This window comes from Phodopus roborovskii, unplaced genomic scaffold (assembly GCF_943737965.1).
Source record: "Phodopus roborovskii unplaced genomic scaffold, PHOROB, whole genome shotgun sequence".
Taxonomy (NCBI): Eukaryota; Metazoa; Chordata; class Mammalia; order Rodentia; family Cricetidae; genus Phodopus; species Phodopus roborovskii.
The window spans coordinates 4,277,504-4,295,296 of record NW_026126469.1 but is presented as its reverse complement, the minus strand read 5'-3'; the positions used below and the strand labels follow the sequence as shown (position 1 = coordinate 4,295,296).

The 17,793-nt window shown below is 44.0% G+C and overlaps 2 protein-coding genes across 3 annotated transcripts in view; one reads left to right on the top strand and one right to left on the bottom strand.

The window, feature by feature from the left end:
• Positions 1 to 17,793, bottom strand: part of Pi4ka (phosphatidylinositol 4-kinase alpha) — a 129,270-nt gene that overhangs the window by 36,903 nt on the left and 74,574 nt on the right. For both annotated transcript variants that reach the window (XR_007834945.1, XM_051191067.1), the window contains exons 20-22: positions 2,365 to 2,473; positions 1,831 to 1,967; positions 1,564 to 1,697 (exon numbers count right to left, since the gene is read on the bottom strand). Coding sequence is in view for 1 of the 2 variants with exons in the window: in XM_051191067.1 (XP_051047024.1) it covers positions 1,564 to 1,697; positions 1,831 to 1,967; positions 2,365 to 2,473 (380 nt within the window). In the remaining variant the exon portion in view is untranslated. The remainder of the gene's footprint in view (positions 1 to 1,563; positions 1,698 to 1,830; positions 1,968 to 2,364; positions 2,474 to 17,793) is intronic.
• Positions 5,504 to 17,308, top strand: Serpind1 (serpin family D member 1). The gene is made up of 5 exons (XM_051191093.1): positions 5,504 to 5,571; positions 9,510 to 10,357; positions 13,743 to 14,016; positions 16,007 to 16,151; positions 16,537 to 17,308. The coding sequence occupies exons 2-5, from the start codon at positions 9,529 to 9,531 to the stop codon at positions 16,726 to 16,728; spliced, it is 1,440 nt and encodes a 479-aa protein (XP_051047050.1). The 5' UTR covers positions 5,504 to 5,571; positions 9,510 to 9,528; the 3' UTR covers positions 16,729 to 17,308.

The window sequence follows — 17,793 nt, the reverse complement described above, 5'->3', positions numbered from 1 at the left end:
TTGACATATTTCGTACCATTCTTGGGGGTGGCTTGTCTTTTTTTTTTTCCCCTTTTTTAAAGGTTTCATTTACATTCAAACGTGTGTGTGTGTGTGTGTGTGTGTGCGCGCGCGCGCGCACAAGCCCACAAGAGGACTTTGGTCCACCTGAGGCTGGAGCTACAGGAGACTGTAGGATGCCTCATGTGGGTGCTGGGAACCAACTCCCAGTCCTCTAGAGAAACAGCCAGTCCCCTGAACCACTGTGCCACTGTTCACTCTTTCTTTATTGTTTCAAAACAGGGTCTCTCTCAAACTCAAACGAGTCCTTCTGCCTTGGCTCCATACTTTTATGGGGAAAACAAAACAGAACAAAACAACCCTATCTGGGCCAGCCAGATGGCTCAATGGGTAAAGGTCCTACGCCTTCTAGCAAACCTGAGTTTGCTAGAAGGACAGGACTGACTCTTGCAAGTTACCTCATAACCTCTGCTCCAAGCCTGGCATCCATGTGTCCACAGTCATATGTATATATAAAATAAATAAAGTGTAAGAAGACAAAAACAAAATACCTATAACCTTTAGAGAAAAAGGATAAAAAGGAAATAAATTCACACACTTGAAGCATAGCTACCCTGATCAAGTTCCTAGGAGCTACTGAAAGAAAGCAGGAGTCCAACAGTCTGCATTTAACAATAGGCCCCCACACCAGCCTTCCAAGAGGCACCTAAGTCTTTGTAAAGCAAAGCCACATCTTCAAGTAAACACATTTGTGCAGGCTTTCAACTTCTCACGCTGGGGTTTCAAAGTTTCCCTAATAATCAGGAACTCAGGACAGAAGCCTCTTTCTTTAATCAGAGTTTTGGGGTTGTTCCTCCATGCTTGCGTAGGGTTCTTGGTAGTGATCTGCAGAGAGCACAGGGCTATATAACTTAGGGGGTACTCCCAAGTGCCACACTTGAGGGGTGGGAGACAGCTCTTCTGGTTATGCACACTAGCACTGAATCCCTGTTTATCATGATCTGTTTTCCTCTTAGTTTCTTTCTTTTTTAAAAGCTGGGATGGAACCTTGCACACGTGAGACAAGAACTCTACTACTGAGATACATCCTTAGCTCTCTGGCTTGATTTTTCTCAGGAAAAAAGGGAGGAACTACAATAACATACTATAGGAGATGGTAATGGGTCATTTTTCTTACATTAACCATCTTCCTTTTTTTTTTTTTTTTTTTTTTAGTTTTGATTTATCCTGTGTGTGGAGGTGAGAGGATAGTTTCTAGGGAATTTGTTTTCTCTTCCTACTTTGTGTGGTTCAGCGACTGAACTTATAGGAGCAAACTCCTTTTACTCACTCAGCTATCTTATCAGTCTTGTCTGTTTTTTATTTATCTGTGAGACAGGGGCTCTCTATCATATAGCTTTAGCTGTCCTGGAACTCACAGAGATCCACCTGCCTCTGCCTCCTAGGTGCTGGGATTAAAAGCATGCACCCCTGCTAGAAGCTGTTTGTTTTTTAAATGCTTGTAGGTCTTGAGGAGCTAAAAAGTCTATCAAGACACAATCTTTAACGTGTTTCAGGGTGTACCTCATGTATTCTAGCCGATACACAGACAAGAGATAGGTAGACATGGCAAAGTCCAGCTTGTTGATGAGGGCGGAGACCTCAGGAGGAGGGTCCAGCAAGTTAATGATGGTGCTTCTCAGCTCACTCAGTTCAGCCTGGAGGAAGGGAACACAGGGGCTCGTGAAGGTGCCTTCCCAGAAGGAAGCCCAGGCTTAGTAGGGACATGGAAAGGGTCTGTTCTAATTTTTTTCTGGACAGTTAATGAGAGAGAGAGAAAAGAGTCCTTACGGGTGTGACCGTGTCATTTTTCATGGCTGAGTTGTACTGGAGGACTGACCGAAGGGGCTCCTTGCTGGGAAAGGTGAGCAGAGGTGACTTGGTCGCTATCTCACAGACTCCCTCATACCATTCTTCTGGCCAGAGTCCTGTAAGAGAAGGTGTGCGTGAGGTAAGGGCTGGTACAAGCCAGCAGACCACCTGACCAACATGCAGGAGAGAAGAGAGAGGAAGGGAGGGGAGGAAAGGGGAAGGGAGAGAAAGAGAGTGAGAATATATGAACTATCTAGTATCTGGTTAAAGAAGTCTTACATCAGTATTGACTCTGGCAATTTCTAGAGTCCTGGATCCCTCAGACAATTATCCCCACAAGGAGATCTACAGCCACGTGGCATAGCCAGTGGTGTTTCTAAGTTCCTGTGTGAACACGCAGCTACATTTGGGCTCAGAGCACATATGCTCAGACTCTGGGGTGGATGAGTCTGACCATGGCTGTTTGTACTGCACACTCAGCCTTTCTCTGGGGTGAGAGAGACCACTCCCTACCTGAACCCTCCACAGCGAATCCCATCAATACAGAGTAGAGCCAGAAGTCCCGGAAAAGCTTCTGTAGCCTAGGTTTAGCTTCTTTGATGGGCGGCAACCGTCGGGTGAGCTGATGCAGGAGGAATGGGGAAAGGCTGTTTGTTAGTAAAACTCTACTAAGTGTAAAACCATGCACACATTCTCCAAGAGCCCCATTCCAGAATAATGGGTCAGAAAGGGTATAAATAGATGCACTGAGCAGTGGCTGATGCGTCTCAATTATCCTACGAATTAACAGGGTCATTTTCTCACTGGTTATATGGAATGCTCACTGTGAGCCAGGCACTGTGTGTGTTCACTCAAAGGGCACTTTGCCTAACTGGGAGGAAAACAACTGTAGTGGGGCAGAGCTCCTGCAAGTGTCATCAGGGACTCACATAAAGCTCGGCCAGGCAGAGAACAGCAAGGAAGCACCAGTTGCTATAAGAAGCCTCGGGCCCCAAGGCTCGGACTGGGAGGGCCCTCAGAGAAGGTAACACAATTGGAGTGTCTTATGGACAGAGTACAAGAAGTAGCTTCCAAGTCCTTTTCAGCACATGAGTATTCAAACAGTAATCTTGGGCAGAACCTCGACATCAGCAAAAGCAGACTGCCCTGAACCCTGCTTGAGAGAGCAGCTTGCCTGGTGGAAGGCACACAGCTGTGTGGCAGGTGTACAAACTGCTTCACTCTGTACAAAGCACCCCACTGAGCACACTGGTCCTCACAGCTCCCGTGGAGTGATGACGTCCAGTCCTGTACTCCTGTAGTGTGGGGCTTTGCCACCCAAACACTAGTGGCATGTGTGTACTAGGTCCTGGGCCAGGAATACGGAGTAGGGAGAGATGATGTCAAATGGCAGGACATGTTGTTCATTTGCATCTGTAGGCATGTAAACTGGTTCAGCAGTCATTGGGGAAGGATACTGCAGTGTGCATCAAAAGGCTAAATATCAAGCTGCATGTCATGAAGCATATACCTGTAATCCCAGCACATAGGAGGTAGAAGCAGAAAGGCCAGGAATTCAAAGTCATCCTTGGATGCACAGTGAGTTTAAAGCCAGCATGAGCTACTTAAGATCTGTCTTAAAAAATAACCAAATTTTCTAAGATCATCTGTTAGTATAGGTAGAATTCACAATGTAAATATGTAAAATATGCAAAACATACAAATGCAGATTTCAATATATATTTTATATTTTCAATATCCATGTATTTCAAATACATTTCAGTGTAAATGTATAAGCAAAGAACAAAGATGGGGAAAAAAATCCCCAGGTGCCTAATAACAGTTACTTGTGAACAGCTGAGTAGTCAAGGGTTTCAGTTCTCCTCTTTGAGAGGAGGACTTCTGCATCTCTCTACAAGTACAGGGACATAGGCTCCAGTCAGGAGCTCAGCAGCCCATGGTCCATGTGGCAGAGAGTCTACCAGGGCACTGTGGCCTGGGGGAGTTGGTTTAGGGCAGACTTTGAGGTGGTAAGGGGATGAGGGAGAGCAATAATGGATGGAAAAACCACAGCGCAGGAAGCCCAAGGCTGCACACATCACTGGCTACCAAGAACAAATGACAACAGTGCTTCTGGTTTGGCCAGTAGCCAAGGATGGCAAGCTGAAGTGTCGGTGTGACTGACTACCGTGATAGGTGTGCCTAAGATGAGGGCCTAAGAAGGAAGTGGAGGCCCAACAGCAGGGTTCAAGGTAAAGTCTAAGAGGGTCTGGTGGTAGTGGATCTCTGTGAATTTGAAGCCAGCCTGGTCTACACAGTGAGTTCTGGACCAGCCAGAACATAGTGAGATCTTGTCTTAAAACAAACAAGCAAGCAAGCAAACAAACTTTCAAGTGGCAGAGAAGCCCAACACAGTTTTGACAGGCAAGACAAAGTAGTTACACTTTCTCTTCACTCTGTGACCTCCGTGGCTCCCTCCTAAGGACTGGCCTTGACAGTAAGCCATGGGCTATTCCTATTTTCTCACTCCTCCTGGTTATTGGGAATCTCAGCTAAGACTCCTCTAGTGCCTAGGAAGTGAAGATGGGGGTAGGAAAGGACACAGCAGTTCTTTGATATGTCCCAAGATAACAACAAGGCATTATGGCAGGTTAGTGCAGGGCTTCAGGAAAGATTGGGGGGTCAGGGAGCTGAGACACCCTAGAGAAGGGCCCCTTAATATAGGACAGGCAGGGGTTACCAGACAGAAGACCTGCTTATGCTTAAGAAGAAGTCAAAATCCTAGGACAAGTGGGAGAGACAGATCAAGGAGTTTAGAGTCATGACAGACAAATGCAAAAGTGTTTGGACCACTCCCATGTGTTCTCCCCGTCTCCGATCTCCACAGGACTGCTGCAATTACAGATGTGTGACCCAATTCCAGACACTGAAATTAGTCCTCAGGCTTGAGAAGATACTGCTACTCACTGAGAAACCCCCTCTTCCCATTCTCTAAACAAAAGCTTTAGGGGCTGGAGAGATGGTTGTACAGTTAAGAGCACTTGCTGCTCTTTTACATGCATGCAGTACAGGCAAACTACTATACAGATAAAAAATATTATTAAAAAAAAAAAAAAGCAGCCTGGTGGTGGCACATATCTTTAATCCCAGCACTTGGAAGGCTGGGGTAGGTGGGTCTCTGTGAGTTTGAGGCAAGTCTTGTCTACAGAGCCGAGTTCCAGGACAACCAGAGCTATACATAGAAAAACCCTGTCTTGCAAAACAAAACAAAACAAAACCCAAAACACAACAAAACAAACAAACAAAAACAAAAAGAAAGTTTTAAGGGTCATTTCAAAAGATTTATTTATGTCTATGTGTATGGGCCTGCATTAGTTTATATGCACCATGTGCATACAGGTGCCTGTGGAGGTCAGAGTATTGGATCCCAGAAGGCACCCTGCTCCCAGGACACTGAACAGTGCCTCAGACAGGCTTAGCCTCAGCAAGACTGAAGACATGCTGGCAGTAACACCCAAAACCTCAGCAACAGAGGAACTGTAGTTTGGAAGAGCTTGTCACCAAGCAGGGATCAAAGACATAGTTGAAAGGGTTTCTGCTGACAAAGCTACCGAGTACTGTTTGAATTGGGACATATTTGCTTTGGAAAATACACAACAGCCCAGCACCAAAGTTCACACAGAAACCCTGCTGGTGGCCCTTTCTGGTTTTATCTCCGTAAAGCCACTGCTCAGAGGCACACTGGTAAGTTTGGTTTCTAACAATTTTTGTCAATTATAATTGTTTGTTTTTAAATGGTTTGAGGTAGGAGATTGATTCCTTTACTGGATTACAAATTGAGAAAAAGAAAATATTATTACTTTTAAAGTTCAGAATAAAATTCTGCCAGTTGTACTGGTGGCACAACTGACAGAACTAGAATTGTTTTATAAGAGACAAGAGCTTTAAATCTTTGATACTTTAAACTGGAAACAGTTGGCACATGGCCGGAACCCAGCACTGAAGGGGTTAGGCCAGCGGATGGGTTTGCAGTCCCTTCATACTTATCACACCAGGGACAAAAATAATTTTCTTTTCAAATTAGGTAATTGTCTATTGACTAAGCAGAGAATAACCCTGTTCTTAGGAAGTTTTCTCCAAGCATTACTATTGAAGGTTAGAGGAATGTAAGAGGTCTAACCTCAAAAGGCTCAGAAAACATTTGCATATGTTGATACATACACATGTCCACACACACTCCATATACCACACACATACACACACACACATACACAACCATATACCACACACACACACACACACACACAACCATATACCCCCCCACACACACACACCATATACCACACCCCCATACACAGGCCTCCCCCATGGAAATGTAAAATCCAGGGATAGTAAAGGGCTCCACTACTCTATTCTTTCGATTCCTTTGTAAGTTTGCAGTTATTTCAATATAAAAAGGTTTCCCAGCACTGAGGAGGCAGAGTGGATCTCTGAGTTCAAGCCCAGCTTGGTCTATAGAGCGAGTTCCAAAACAGCCAGGGCTACAGAGAGAAACCCTGTCTTGAAAAAAACAAAAGTTTCCATATTACTGACAACTACTTTTTTCCTTCCTGTTTGTTCTGGTCTGGATCTGGAGACATCAAGGCAGGAGATAGGGTGTTCTCTGTGACACATGACAAAAATGCCAACTCTACTCCATGCAACTTGTAAGACTATGTTATATGATGTTCCCACAAAAACAAAGTTTTGATGATTTATCTTAAAATTATAGTACTTCAAAGACAGCAACTTGAATGTATATACAACTCAGAGATGTTTTTTAAAAGCCCTAGAAAAAATAGAAAGATTTACCTGTTGGAGCTCTAGTTTTTCAATGCATAAAAAACACCTTTACATCTCCCTTTTCTAGTAAGTGAATCATGAAAATTATGGCTTATAGCTTTTGAGTGCAATGCAGAAATAGAGTAGATGATAAGACCTCAACTCCTAACACAGGGGCTTCCAAGCACACTCCCTGAATCCCAGGAGAGGGTAAAGATGTTGCCTTCTGTTTTATTCTGTAACATTATAATTACTAACTACTGTTTTAGCTGAGGATACTTTTCAGTGTAGTCAAACAAAATACTTCCATTAAGTTGCTTCTGTTCTTTCATAAAGGTTTATTTTATTTTTATTTGTGTATATGCATTTGTCTGTTCAAGTGTGTGCCACATGTGTGCAGATGCCCAGAAGGGTGTCAAAATCCCTTGGAGCTGGAGTTAGAGATGGGTACGAGCCACCTGACTTGAGGGCTGGGATATGAAGACTAGAGAGGACACTGCCAAGCTACCTCGCTAGCCGTTCTTTAATTTTAACATCAATAATACTCATGTCTGATTCTATTTTAAAACTAGCCCAGTTCTATTTGTAGCCACATACATTAGACACCATTTCTAGAAACTGTCCCTCATATGCAGACTACATAGCCACCAATCTCAGCAAGGAGCTGAGGAGGGTCAGAAAAGACAACAGACATATTCAAAGTCAGAAACCATGTGACACTTTCTCTAAAATAAGCAATTAGCTTATTATCTCAGTTAGCTGCAGATGTAGTTCAGTTGACAGAATGCCAGACAAGCACCAATGAGCCCTGTTTCATTCCCAGTAGTGTACAGATTAGGCCTGTAATTAAGGAGGTAGAGGCAAAGAGTCAGAAATTTAAGGTCACCCTTGGCTAAATAGGGCTAGCCTGAGACACACAATGCCTTTTAAAAAGGTCCTCAGTTATGACAAAAAAAAAAAAAAAATGCTGGAATTTTAACCATATGCTAGTGGACAGGCCCTAAGGACAAAGACTGGCAACAGCTGTTCCCAAGTATGGGTAGTTTTGAGTGCGCTGGCTCAAGTCTAGTCATTCAGATCTAGTCATTACGTGCCATCCATCAGTCCCTACATTTTGGTGCTAGGGACTGAGCCCTGATCCCATTCAGGGTGGGTGAGAGTAATCAATATTATCTATATTCCCAACTCAAACCAATGCCATCTTTTAGTAGCAGCAAAGGAAGGCTACATCTCACGATAGGTTATATTGGCAGTAGTATTCCAAGAAGGGCATCCACACAGCTAGTTCCTAATTGTCGAAGGCCTAACAAATCCAAATACTTAGGAGCCAGTAACTCTTATTTGATCTAGACTGGTAACAGCCAGGTGGTGGTGGCACACATCTTTAATCCCAGCATTTAGGAGGCAGAGACAGGTGGCTCTCTTTGAGTTTGAGGCCAGCCTGGTCTATAAAGTGAGTTCCAGGACAGGCTTCAAGGCTACACAGAGAAACCCGTCTCCAAAACAAAACAACAAAAAAATAGACTGACAACAGATATTCTAAACCAGGAAATGGTCACAGGCACAAAACAAACTCTTCCTAGGAATCTACCTTTCTGGTAAAACAGGGAAACAACAAAAGAGAGGCCATCTGCCTAGTTAATAATTGATATATGGAAAAACCAAGTCAAAGCCACTAGATAGAAAGATAGGATTTGGCCGGGCAGTGGTGGCACATGCTTTTAATCCCAGCACTCGGAAGGCAAAGGCTGGTGGATCTCTGTGTGTTCAAGTACAGCCTGGTCTACAGAGCGAGTTCCAGAACAGACTCCAAAGCAATACAAAGAAACCCTGTCTCGAAAACCAAAAAAAAAAAAAAGATTTGACAAGGGATGTGTAGATAAGGACAAGAGATCTCTCTCCTGTCTACAGACCTTTACAGAGGGTGAGCCTCTGACATCACCCTCCCATACATCCTGTTTGCATAGTGAGATTGGAAGTAAAAGATTTCTTTTTCCTGACAGCAGAGTTCTTCTACAGCAAGTCACATAACCTAATGGTCTTTGAGAGTGCCAGGAGACACAGGCTCCAGCCACATTCCTTCAGTAGGTCCTTAGGGAGTCTTGCTAGGTTCCAAATCTTAAACAAATTATCCACAGATGACTGTACAGAGTACAGCCATCCAAGATAAGTTTTTAGAAGGCTGGCTCCTCCTCCCCAGCTGAGCAGTAGTTTGGGCTTACAGGTAGGGCTGAGTCCATCCACTGGAAATTCCCCTCCTGTCTCAGGTACTTACTCAAGCTCATCTCTTATGAAACCTCTAACTTTCTGGGCACCCTGCTCTCACTCTGAGAGGTATAGCCATACCCTACCTTTCCATGCCAGTACTGTTCTGAGAGTTCTTGATTCACTTCACGTCTGTCCCTTAATGGCTCTAGTGCCAGCTGAGTTTTCTGGAGACAAACGATGGTGTTTAGTGAATAAATGAGAAAGAAACTCTAGGAACCTCCCAAGTTTCCTCTTTTTTCATTGCATTAAAGAAGCTGTCAGGTCAGCAGACAAAGGTGCTTGTTGTGCAAGCATGACTACCAGAGTTTGATCTCTAGGTAATGTTATGGTTGGGGGTCACCACAACCTGAGCTGTATTAAACAGCGTTAGGAAGGTTGAGAACCCCTGGTCTGGAGATTCCTAGATCCCAGGAGATGTATGAAGCACGCAAAACATTAACACTAGTTGTATGTTTATTTCTTATCAGATTCCCTTAAAGTTTAGCTTGTGTAAGAACTGGTACTGTGCCAGGCCTCTTTCTGTGTTAAAACACGGAGAACCCAGCAGGATGGAGTCAGGGCTGCCTCTCACTGCTGTCTGTTTTCTACACCAGCTTTAGCTCTGCAAAAATGAAGCATCCATTCCACCCTCTTCTTCTTTCTGTCATTATGTCTGTATGTGTTGGGAGCAAAGGCCTTGCTGAGCAGCTAGCTAAGGAAAACGTGAGCATGTCCTTCCTTCCTGCTAACTTCCACAAAGAAAACACAGTCACCAACGACTGGATTCCAGAGGGGGAGGAGGAAGAGGACTATCTGGACCTGGAGAAGCTATTCAGTGAGGATGATGACTACATTTACATCATTGATGCAGTTTCCCCGACAGATGCAGAATCAAGTGCTGGGAACATCCTGCAGCTTTTCCAAGGAAAGAGCCGGATCCAGCGCCTTAATATCCTCAACGCAAAGTTTGCCTTCAACCTTTACCGAGTCCTGAAGGACCAGGTTGCCACTTCTGATAACATCTTCATAGCACCTGTTGGCATTTCCACTGCCATGGGGATGCTTTCCTTAGGCTTGAGCGGAGAAACCCATGAGGAAGTACACTCAGTTCTACACTTTAAAGACTTTGTCAATGCTAGCAACAAGTATGAGATTACCACTATTCATAATCTCTTTCGAAAGCTGACCCATCGCCTGTTCAGGAGGAACTTTGGGTACAAGCTCCAGTCTGCTAATGGCCTTTACATTCAGAAGCAGCTTCCCATCCGGGAGGACTTCAAAGCTAACATGAAGGAATTTTACTTTGCTGAGGCCCAGGTGGCTGACTTCTCAGATCCTGCCTTCATATTGAAGGCAAACAACCATGTTTTGAAGCTCACCAAGGGCCTCATAAAAGCAGCTCTGGAGAATATAGACCCTGCTACTCAGATGATGATTTTGAACTGCATCTACTTCAAAGGTAAGATGCACTTCCATGACTCCCAAAGGAAACTCACAAAATAGCCATCTGCTATACAAAAGACAACACTAAGAACTGTAGTGTAGCTGTTACTTAGGAGGGAAAATAAGACACTACATCAACTCAGGGACAGAAAGAACATCAAGAGGTGGTAGCTGCTAATCTTATTATTTTACACTCACTGGATTTTTATGTGGTAGGTATCATGGTGCTAGATCCTTGTTTTATAGACAAATCCACTAGAGCTAAGAGATAAGATGCCCTAAGGAAGTGTGGTGGTGGCAGCCTTGGAGGTGGCACACATCTTTAATCCCAGCTTTCAAGAAGCAGAGGCAGGTGGGTCTCTATTTGTGGCCAGCCTGATCTACAGAGCAAGTTCCAGGACAGCCAAGGCTGTTGTATAGAGAAACTTTGTCTTGAAAAACCAAAGCCACCCCCCCAAAAGAAAGGTCCCCCAAGGGTAAAGGCTGTAGAGGCAATGTTCAAGATAAATCTCGGTAAGATATCTAATGATTTATTAATTGGAAGAAATGATGTAAGCTTTCCCTTTTTAGTATTTGACCAGCATGTATTAAGATTTCTTCATTTCCCTTCCAAATTATCAGTGAGTAGAAATATGGACAAAGGCTAAGGAAATATGTCTGGAAAATTTTCAGCTACAGTAACTGTTAACTTCTTCTCAGGTTATTTGTTTTTGAGACACGGTCCCCCTGTGTAGCCTTGACTAGTCTAGAGCTTGCTATGTAGACCAGGCTGGCCTGCTAAGATCAAAGGCATGTGCCACCATAATCAGCTTTCTCAGGGGACTTTTGCATTAATGGATGAGTAGGAAATACACAATTAATTCTGTTCCTTTTTTTTTTTTTAATTTTTGTTTTTCCTTTGAGACAGTTCTTTCCTCTATAATGTGATCTTTGTGATGGAACCAAAGTTGGCAGGCCTGGCAGCATCTTTACCTGCTGAGCCATCTTTCTGGTCCTAAATATTTCTTTCTTCAGCAACTCTTACAGGCCAGGCATTAAAGCACTTTTAGTACCATCTCCCACTAACATATATGCACATGCACATGTGTATAGCTATACGATAAGACCTAACTCAAAATTTATTTTTTAAAAAAGGTCTTGCTATGTAGCCAGGCTGACCTAGAACTAAGACGACCTCCCCCCCCCCACCGCCTTGCTTCCATCAATGCTGGGGCTACAGGCAAAATCCAAACCTCTTGGAAATCTGATCAAAATAAACTTACATCTCCCTTAAGCCACAAACAGTCATAGGAGAGGCTTAGAGCCAGAGCTAACAGCAGCACTATAGCCTTATTTCTTTGTTGTCAGAGTTCAGGATACTGGTGAAGGCATAGGTGTGGGAAGCCTACATTTCCTACTTGTTCAGCCCAGTGGTATAATGCTCCAGTACCTGAAGGGCAGGAGATTTCTCCTGGCTTCTGCATGTTGGGGTGGGGCCACAGCCTCTGCTGACCTGTCTATGTGCTACACAGAACTCCCAGTTCTGGAAAAAAAAAAAAAAAAAAAGCATCCTGCCAGACTGGGCTGCTAAGCAGCACTGCAGAGGCCAAGACCTCAGGGGGCTTGGGAGCCTGAGAGTTGACTCTAGGCTTCCTTCCAGAGCCAGGCACAGCATTCAAGTTTCAATGAGGGTCCAGCTAAAGGTTAAATCTCTAATAAGCCTGTCTGTGACCATAGACAGACAAACATATAGTACATATATATGATGAAAATATTTTCTTTTTCATTACTAGTTCTAAGTACAAGTTTTGGAACTGAGCAAACAAGAGTCTTCTATGTTCTGGTTTCACCTGTCTCATTTGTGTGACCCTGGGACACTCATTTGACATCTTATCATGGAAGGATCAGACCTACTCTGATAAGTTGCACAGAACTGAAGAGACAGTAATGCAACCCTGTAAACAGTAAGAGCACAATGAACTTGAAGGAGTGTATATAATATAGTTCAATATGACAAGTGTGATATTGCAAGTAACATTTACTCTCATAAGCAATCAGGCTACGTGCTTGGGGATGACTTCAGAACAGGTTGGCAGGCCATCACCACCAAAGCCCTCAGTGTTCAGTTTGCTGGTTGCCCACAGTCTCTACATTAACTAGTCATATTGAAATTCTGAACCAAGAGGCTATTGTGTCAGCACTGGAGTAGGTGGGAATATAGCATAGACTAGACGTGATCATATTATCTACACTGCAGTATCCACTTTGCACTGAGGCATCTTTCCCTACTGTGCTGGAACACTGACTAGACTTGTTGCTGGGAATCAGAGAGTGCATCTTTTTGTTTGCTTGTTTTGAGACAGGGCCTCACTATGTAGACCAGGCTAGCCTTGAATTCACAGAGACTCCTGCCTCTGCCTCTGGAGTGCTGGGAGTAAAGGTGTGCACCACCACACCTGGCTGAGAGGAATGCGCCTTAAAGGTTAGAAAATTTTGTAAGTACAATTTTAGTTTCTAATTCCCAAATCTCTGTTACTAAGTTAACTCTGTGTTATTCCTGCTTTGTTGGAGTCCCTTCATGTCAGTGCTGGAAAAGCAGGGATTTCCAGTGGGTCTGAAGCAGATGTCTGTAGGCACTAGTAACTGTTACAACTTAAGCTGCTCTCATGCTGGGAGGGCCTAACAATGCTGTTACAGCCTCATATAGCTGTTGATCCCCACACTACAGGGAATTATCTGGCTTAGAAATCCTGGGTGTGGATGACTTAGAGGTAGCAGCTGAGCTTCAACCATAAGCAGGCCAGAGCTGGCTGGTGTTTAAACTTCCTCCAAAGATCCCTGCTTTTCTCATCTCAGCTGCTCTATATACCAGATGGAAACCATGAACAAGTCACCTTATTTCATGTGTCTATGATACTTTATCCAAAAAGTATGGATGAAAATTAAAATCATCTATTTCATATAGCTTCTGGGAACTGAAAAATGAGATAATATACAAAAGGTGCTTATGCCTGGCATGTGGCCTGCTGACAACTAGTTACCAACATTAATAATGATGAGTGTCGTAGAGCTAAGATTTACTCCTGAATAATCACTCTATACCCAGCTGACATGGCAGATCCTGAGGATACAGCTATATCAGATATGTGCCCTGCCAAATGCTAGAGAACCATACTGTGAGGTCTCAAAGGGTTACTCACTTTACAAATAATTAGATGAGAGGCCCAGGCAAATTAGGTATCTGTCAGGGACTAATAAGTAATGTCAGAATCTAACCCATAATGTCTTGTGGTCACTTAAATTTCTCTTGCTAAGACTCTGGGGATCAGTCCTAGAGAGCCCTCTGAGGGAAAACATTCAAGAGCAAAGACAACATTCTAAAGGGACATCTTACCAACTGCCTGCTCCTTTTGACTTTACAGGAACCTGGGTGAATAAATTCCCAGTAGAAATGACACACAGTCACAACTTCCGGCTCAATGAGCGAGAAGTAATTAAAGTCTCCATGATGCAGACTAAGGGGAATTTCCTCGCAGCAAGTGACCAGGAGCTGGACTGTGACATTCTGCAGTTGGAGTATGTAGGGGGCATCAGCATGCTGGTTGTGATCCCACGAAAGCTCTCGGGAATGAAGGCTCTTGAAGCACAGCTCACACCCCAGGTAGTAGAGAGATGGCAAAAAAGCATGACAAACAGGTACTTCAGGTCATTTGTTCTTTTGCTTTCTTGGGCTGGGGTATCTAAGAGTGCTGAAGCCATGGCTAATTTCTGCCCTTTCCTTCTGAGCCAGGGTTTCACTCTGTAGTCCAGATTGGCCTGGAACTCATTATGTAGTGCAGTGACTCTCCTCTCTCATCAGCCTGATATAAGTGCCAGGGTGACATGTGTGAGCCACCCTAAGTTTCACCAGTTTTTGTTTGTTTTTTAAAAGGGGAAAGTATGCAAAAGAACAAGAATTGCCACATAGGCCATTCTTGTTTATGTCAGCCTGAATTTCTTGCTCAGCAGGAGCTCTGATGAGAAAAGCCATCCCCTCCACACAGCTGTTTCAGAGGGCAGGGACAGGTAGCCTCAGGCCATCTTAGGAATCACCTCCATCTTCAAAAGCACTTTGTGGCTATGAGCCCCAGGTGAGACTAATCACATTACTTAGCAGGGCTCATGATGAGAAATAAACAGAAGAGGTGGTTGACTTGCTCCCAACCTCTGCTCCCCCACAACCCCCCAGAGCCTAGAATGTAAGAGGGTCCCAGCAAAGAGAGCTCTCTCCTTCCTTGCCAGGAAATTATTTTTAACTCATTGAAGACTTGTCACTGATTATTTTCCTTGATTATTACTTATTATTTATAGTTGAAACAGATGATGTTAAATATTGCTGAAATCATTATTGGACTTCGGCAGGAAGAATAGAGAAATTAGATATATTTCTGTGTTATAGGTAATTACTGTTTGTTAGACTCATAATGAGAGGTGACACCTGTTGAACAAGAAAGACAAAAAATTCAACAAACTGAAAATGCTGCTGGGTATAGTACTGTGCCCTGTAATGCCAGCACTGGAGAAGCTGAGGCAGGAAATCACAAATACAGGGTCAGCTTAGGAAGAATAAGACCTACTTCAAAAACACCAAAGCACAGGCCAGCGAGATGTATGAGCAGGCAAGCATGCTCACTGCCAAGCCTAACTACCTGAGTTCAATCCCTGGGACCCTGGTGGTAGAAGGTGAGTCCTCCTTTATCTTATCTCTATACACATACTACATACCCTGGGCAATATGCATGCACAATAAAAATTAAAGCAAGCCTGGTGGTAGTGGTAGCATTGCACACCTTTAATTCCAGCACTCGGGAGGCAGAGGCAGGCAGATCTCTGAGTTTGAGGCCAACCTACTGAGCAAGTTCCAGGACAGGCTCTAAAGCTACACAGAGAAATCCTGTCTTGAAAAACAGAACAACAACAACAACAACAAACCCATAAAATATAAAACCTTAGAAGCAGATTCTTGGAGCAAGGTGGATTTCCCAGGTATATGAGTCACTGAGGTCAAGCCACCTTGAGTTCTGTCTCTAGTCCAGCACAGCATTTCCACCCCTCACCTCTTTCTCCATGTGGACTCCTAACCCTAACAAGGAGAGCCTAGCCAGCTTCTAGCCAGTCCTGAGTTTGCCCTCCCTGGTTGGCTCTTTAACATCTTTCCTTTCCCCCTCCCTTGGCCCTTTCCTTCGTGCTCCAGTCAGATCCAAGGCCTTCATGTTTCTTATATATAAAGTAGCTTAACACTTACATATATCCTATGTACATATCCCCCACAGACTAGAAGTCATCCACCTTACTTATAACCGACACATAATATGAATATGTGTAAATAGTTGCTCTACTTACTACATTGCTTATAGAATGATGGGAACGGAAATTCTGTACATGTACAGATACAGTTTTCCCTGGTACCTGGAATCTGTGGTTCATGAAATTGATTGATATAAGGGCTAACTGTGACAGGACTTACAGTGCATGGCTTTTCCAAAACTTAACTGACAGTACCAATATATAAAATTTAAATGCCAAGGAATGTTATGCCAATTCTGTGGTAAAGGCAACCCACTGCAGGCCATGCAAACTTAGCAGGGAAAATGTGATTATTCTGTCATTTGTATCCATAAAATTGACTCTCTCCTTCTCCAACTAGAACTCGAGAGGTACTTCTGCCCAAGTTTAAGCTTGAGAAGAACTACAACCTGGTAGAGGTGCTTAAGTCTATGGGAATCACAAAGCTGTTCGACAAGAATGGCAACATGTCAGGCATCTCAGACCAAAGGATCACCGTTGATCTGGTAACAGCACCCTCCTGTTAGTCCCTAGATCCTGCCTTGCATTGTTGCTGCCTCTTTCCCCAACCTCCTGGTGGGCCTGTGACCCAAACTTGAAGGATACAAGGGCTGGGTGGTGATTTTGGCTTCCAAGGCCTTTCAGACACTGGACAGTCAGTAGTGACTGTAGTTGTATGGTTGAAAGTAAGTACATGTGCTGTGGCAGAGATTGTAGTCACAATGACCAGGCACTCAAAGACCATGTGGGTCATTGTGATAGACATGACTTTGTCTTATGTGAGGCCCCTGGGGCTTTTCTCCAATGTTGAGTCTTAATGGGGTGCTCCACCCCACCCGCCTTTCGTGACAACTTGCACAGCTGACAACTCTCTTTTCTGCTTTTAAACAGTTCAAGCACCAAAGCACCATCACAGTGGATGAAGAGGGCACGCAAGCTGCAGCTGTAACCACAGTGGGGTTCATGCCGTTGTCTACCCAAGTCCGGTTCACTGTTGACCGTCCTTTCCTGTTTCTAGTGTATGAGCACCGAACCAGCTGCCTGCTCTTCATGGGGAGAGTGGCCAACCCTGCCAGGTCTTAACAGTGCCTTGTGGTCTGGGCACCTAGTGTAGTTTGGGGACAATCTGTAATTCTGTTCTCAGTCTAAGAGGACAAAGATGTTTTGATGTGATAACTTATGTGGTTTATGATAATATCTGGATTTAAGGTCCACATAGTAGAAGGGAGTTACCAAGGACTAAGAAGCTGACACAGAAGTTAATGTAGTAACTCTAGTGCTAGCTATTCCCCAGGTCCTAGCAACATACAGGCTGCCTCAGCCCCGACTCCTGCGCCCCTAAGAACAAACCGCCAGAGTGTACATAATGCTTTCTCTGCAGGCAGCCCCATCAGCTTTACTTTTCAAGGCTTTTCCTCAGCCAGTCCCTATCTAAATGCTATTCAGGAGGTTTTACCCCTTCCAGGGAGGATGCCCGACAGCACCATTCCTGCCCAGTGGAAAAGAAACCTCAACATGCCTGAGATTTGGGACTTAATTCAAGATCCAATCTTCTGAATTCATGTGACCATATCCTCCCCTGCTGCCTCAGGGTTACCTAGGTGTGTACACAAGGCTACACAGATCCTATTCTAGAGATAAATAAACAACTATATTTACTGTGTATCTGTTATAATTCTCTAAAAAAAAAAAAGTTTCACTATGTAGTTTTGGCTGGACTGGAATTTGCTAAGTACACCAAGCTGGCCTTGAACTCATATGGTATCTTCCTACTTTTGCCTCCTGAGTGCTGGGATCCCTAAAGGCATGTGCCACAATATCCAGTATAATTCTATTTTTTTTTTTGTAGCTCTAATAACAAAGGGCAAGCTGAAAAAAACACCCTTAAGAAAGACAAAGGTTAAAGAAAGTCACTCAAATGCTGCACAGTGATTAATACATTATAGAAGCAAGTCCTAGGATGAAGGTGAGGTGTGTGGCTGAGTCCTGGATACCAGTCTGATAGACTTCCTGAGATGGGTGCTTCAGTACCATGAGCTGGAAACTCAGTCTTTAGTGAGGTACATACATGCTTTAACTTTCATCTCTCAGACATGGCCCTGTAGTAGGTCTGGTCTGATATTCCCAAGGTTTGGATGGTTTGGGGTC

Excerpts from the sequence above, each read along its gene's own strand:
- Serpind1 (XM_051191093.1), top strand. The coding sequence starts at position 9,529 with ATGAAGCATCCATTCCACCCTCTTCTTCTTTCTGTCATTATGTCTGTA. Across the intron at positions 10,358-13,742 it reads GAACTGCATCTACTTCAAAG|GAACCTGGGTGAATAAATTC; the intron begins GTAAGATGCACT and ends TTGACTTTACAG. Across the intron at positions 16,152-16,536 it reads AAAGGATCACCGTTGATCTG|TTCAAGCACCAAAGCACCAT; the intron begins GTAACAGCACCC and ends GCTTTTAAACAG.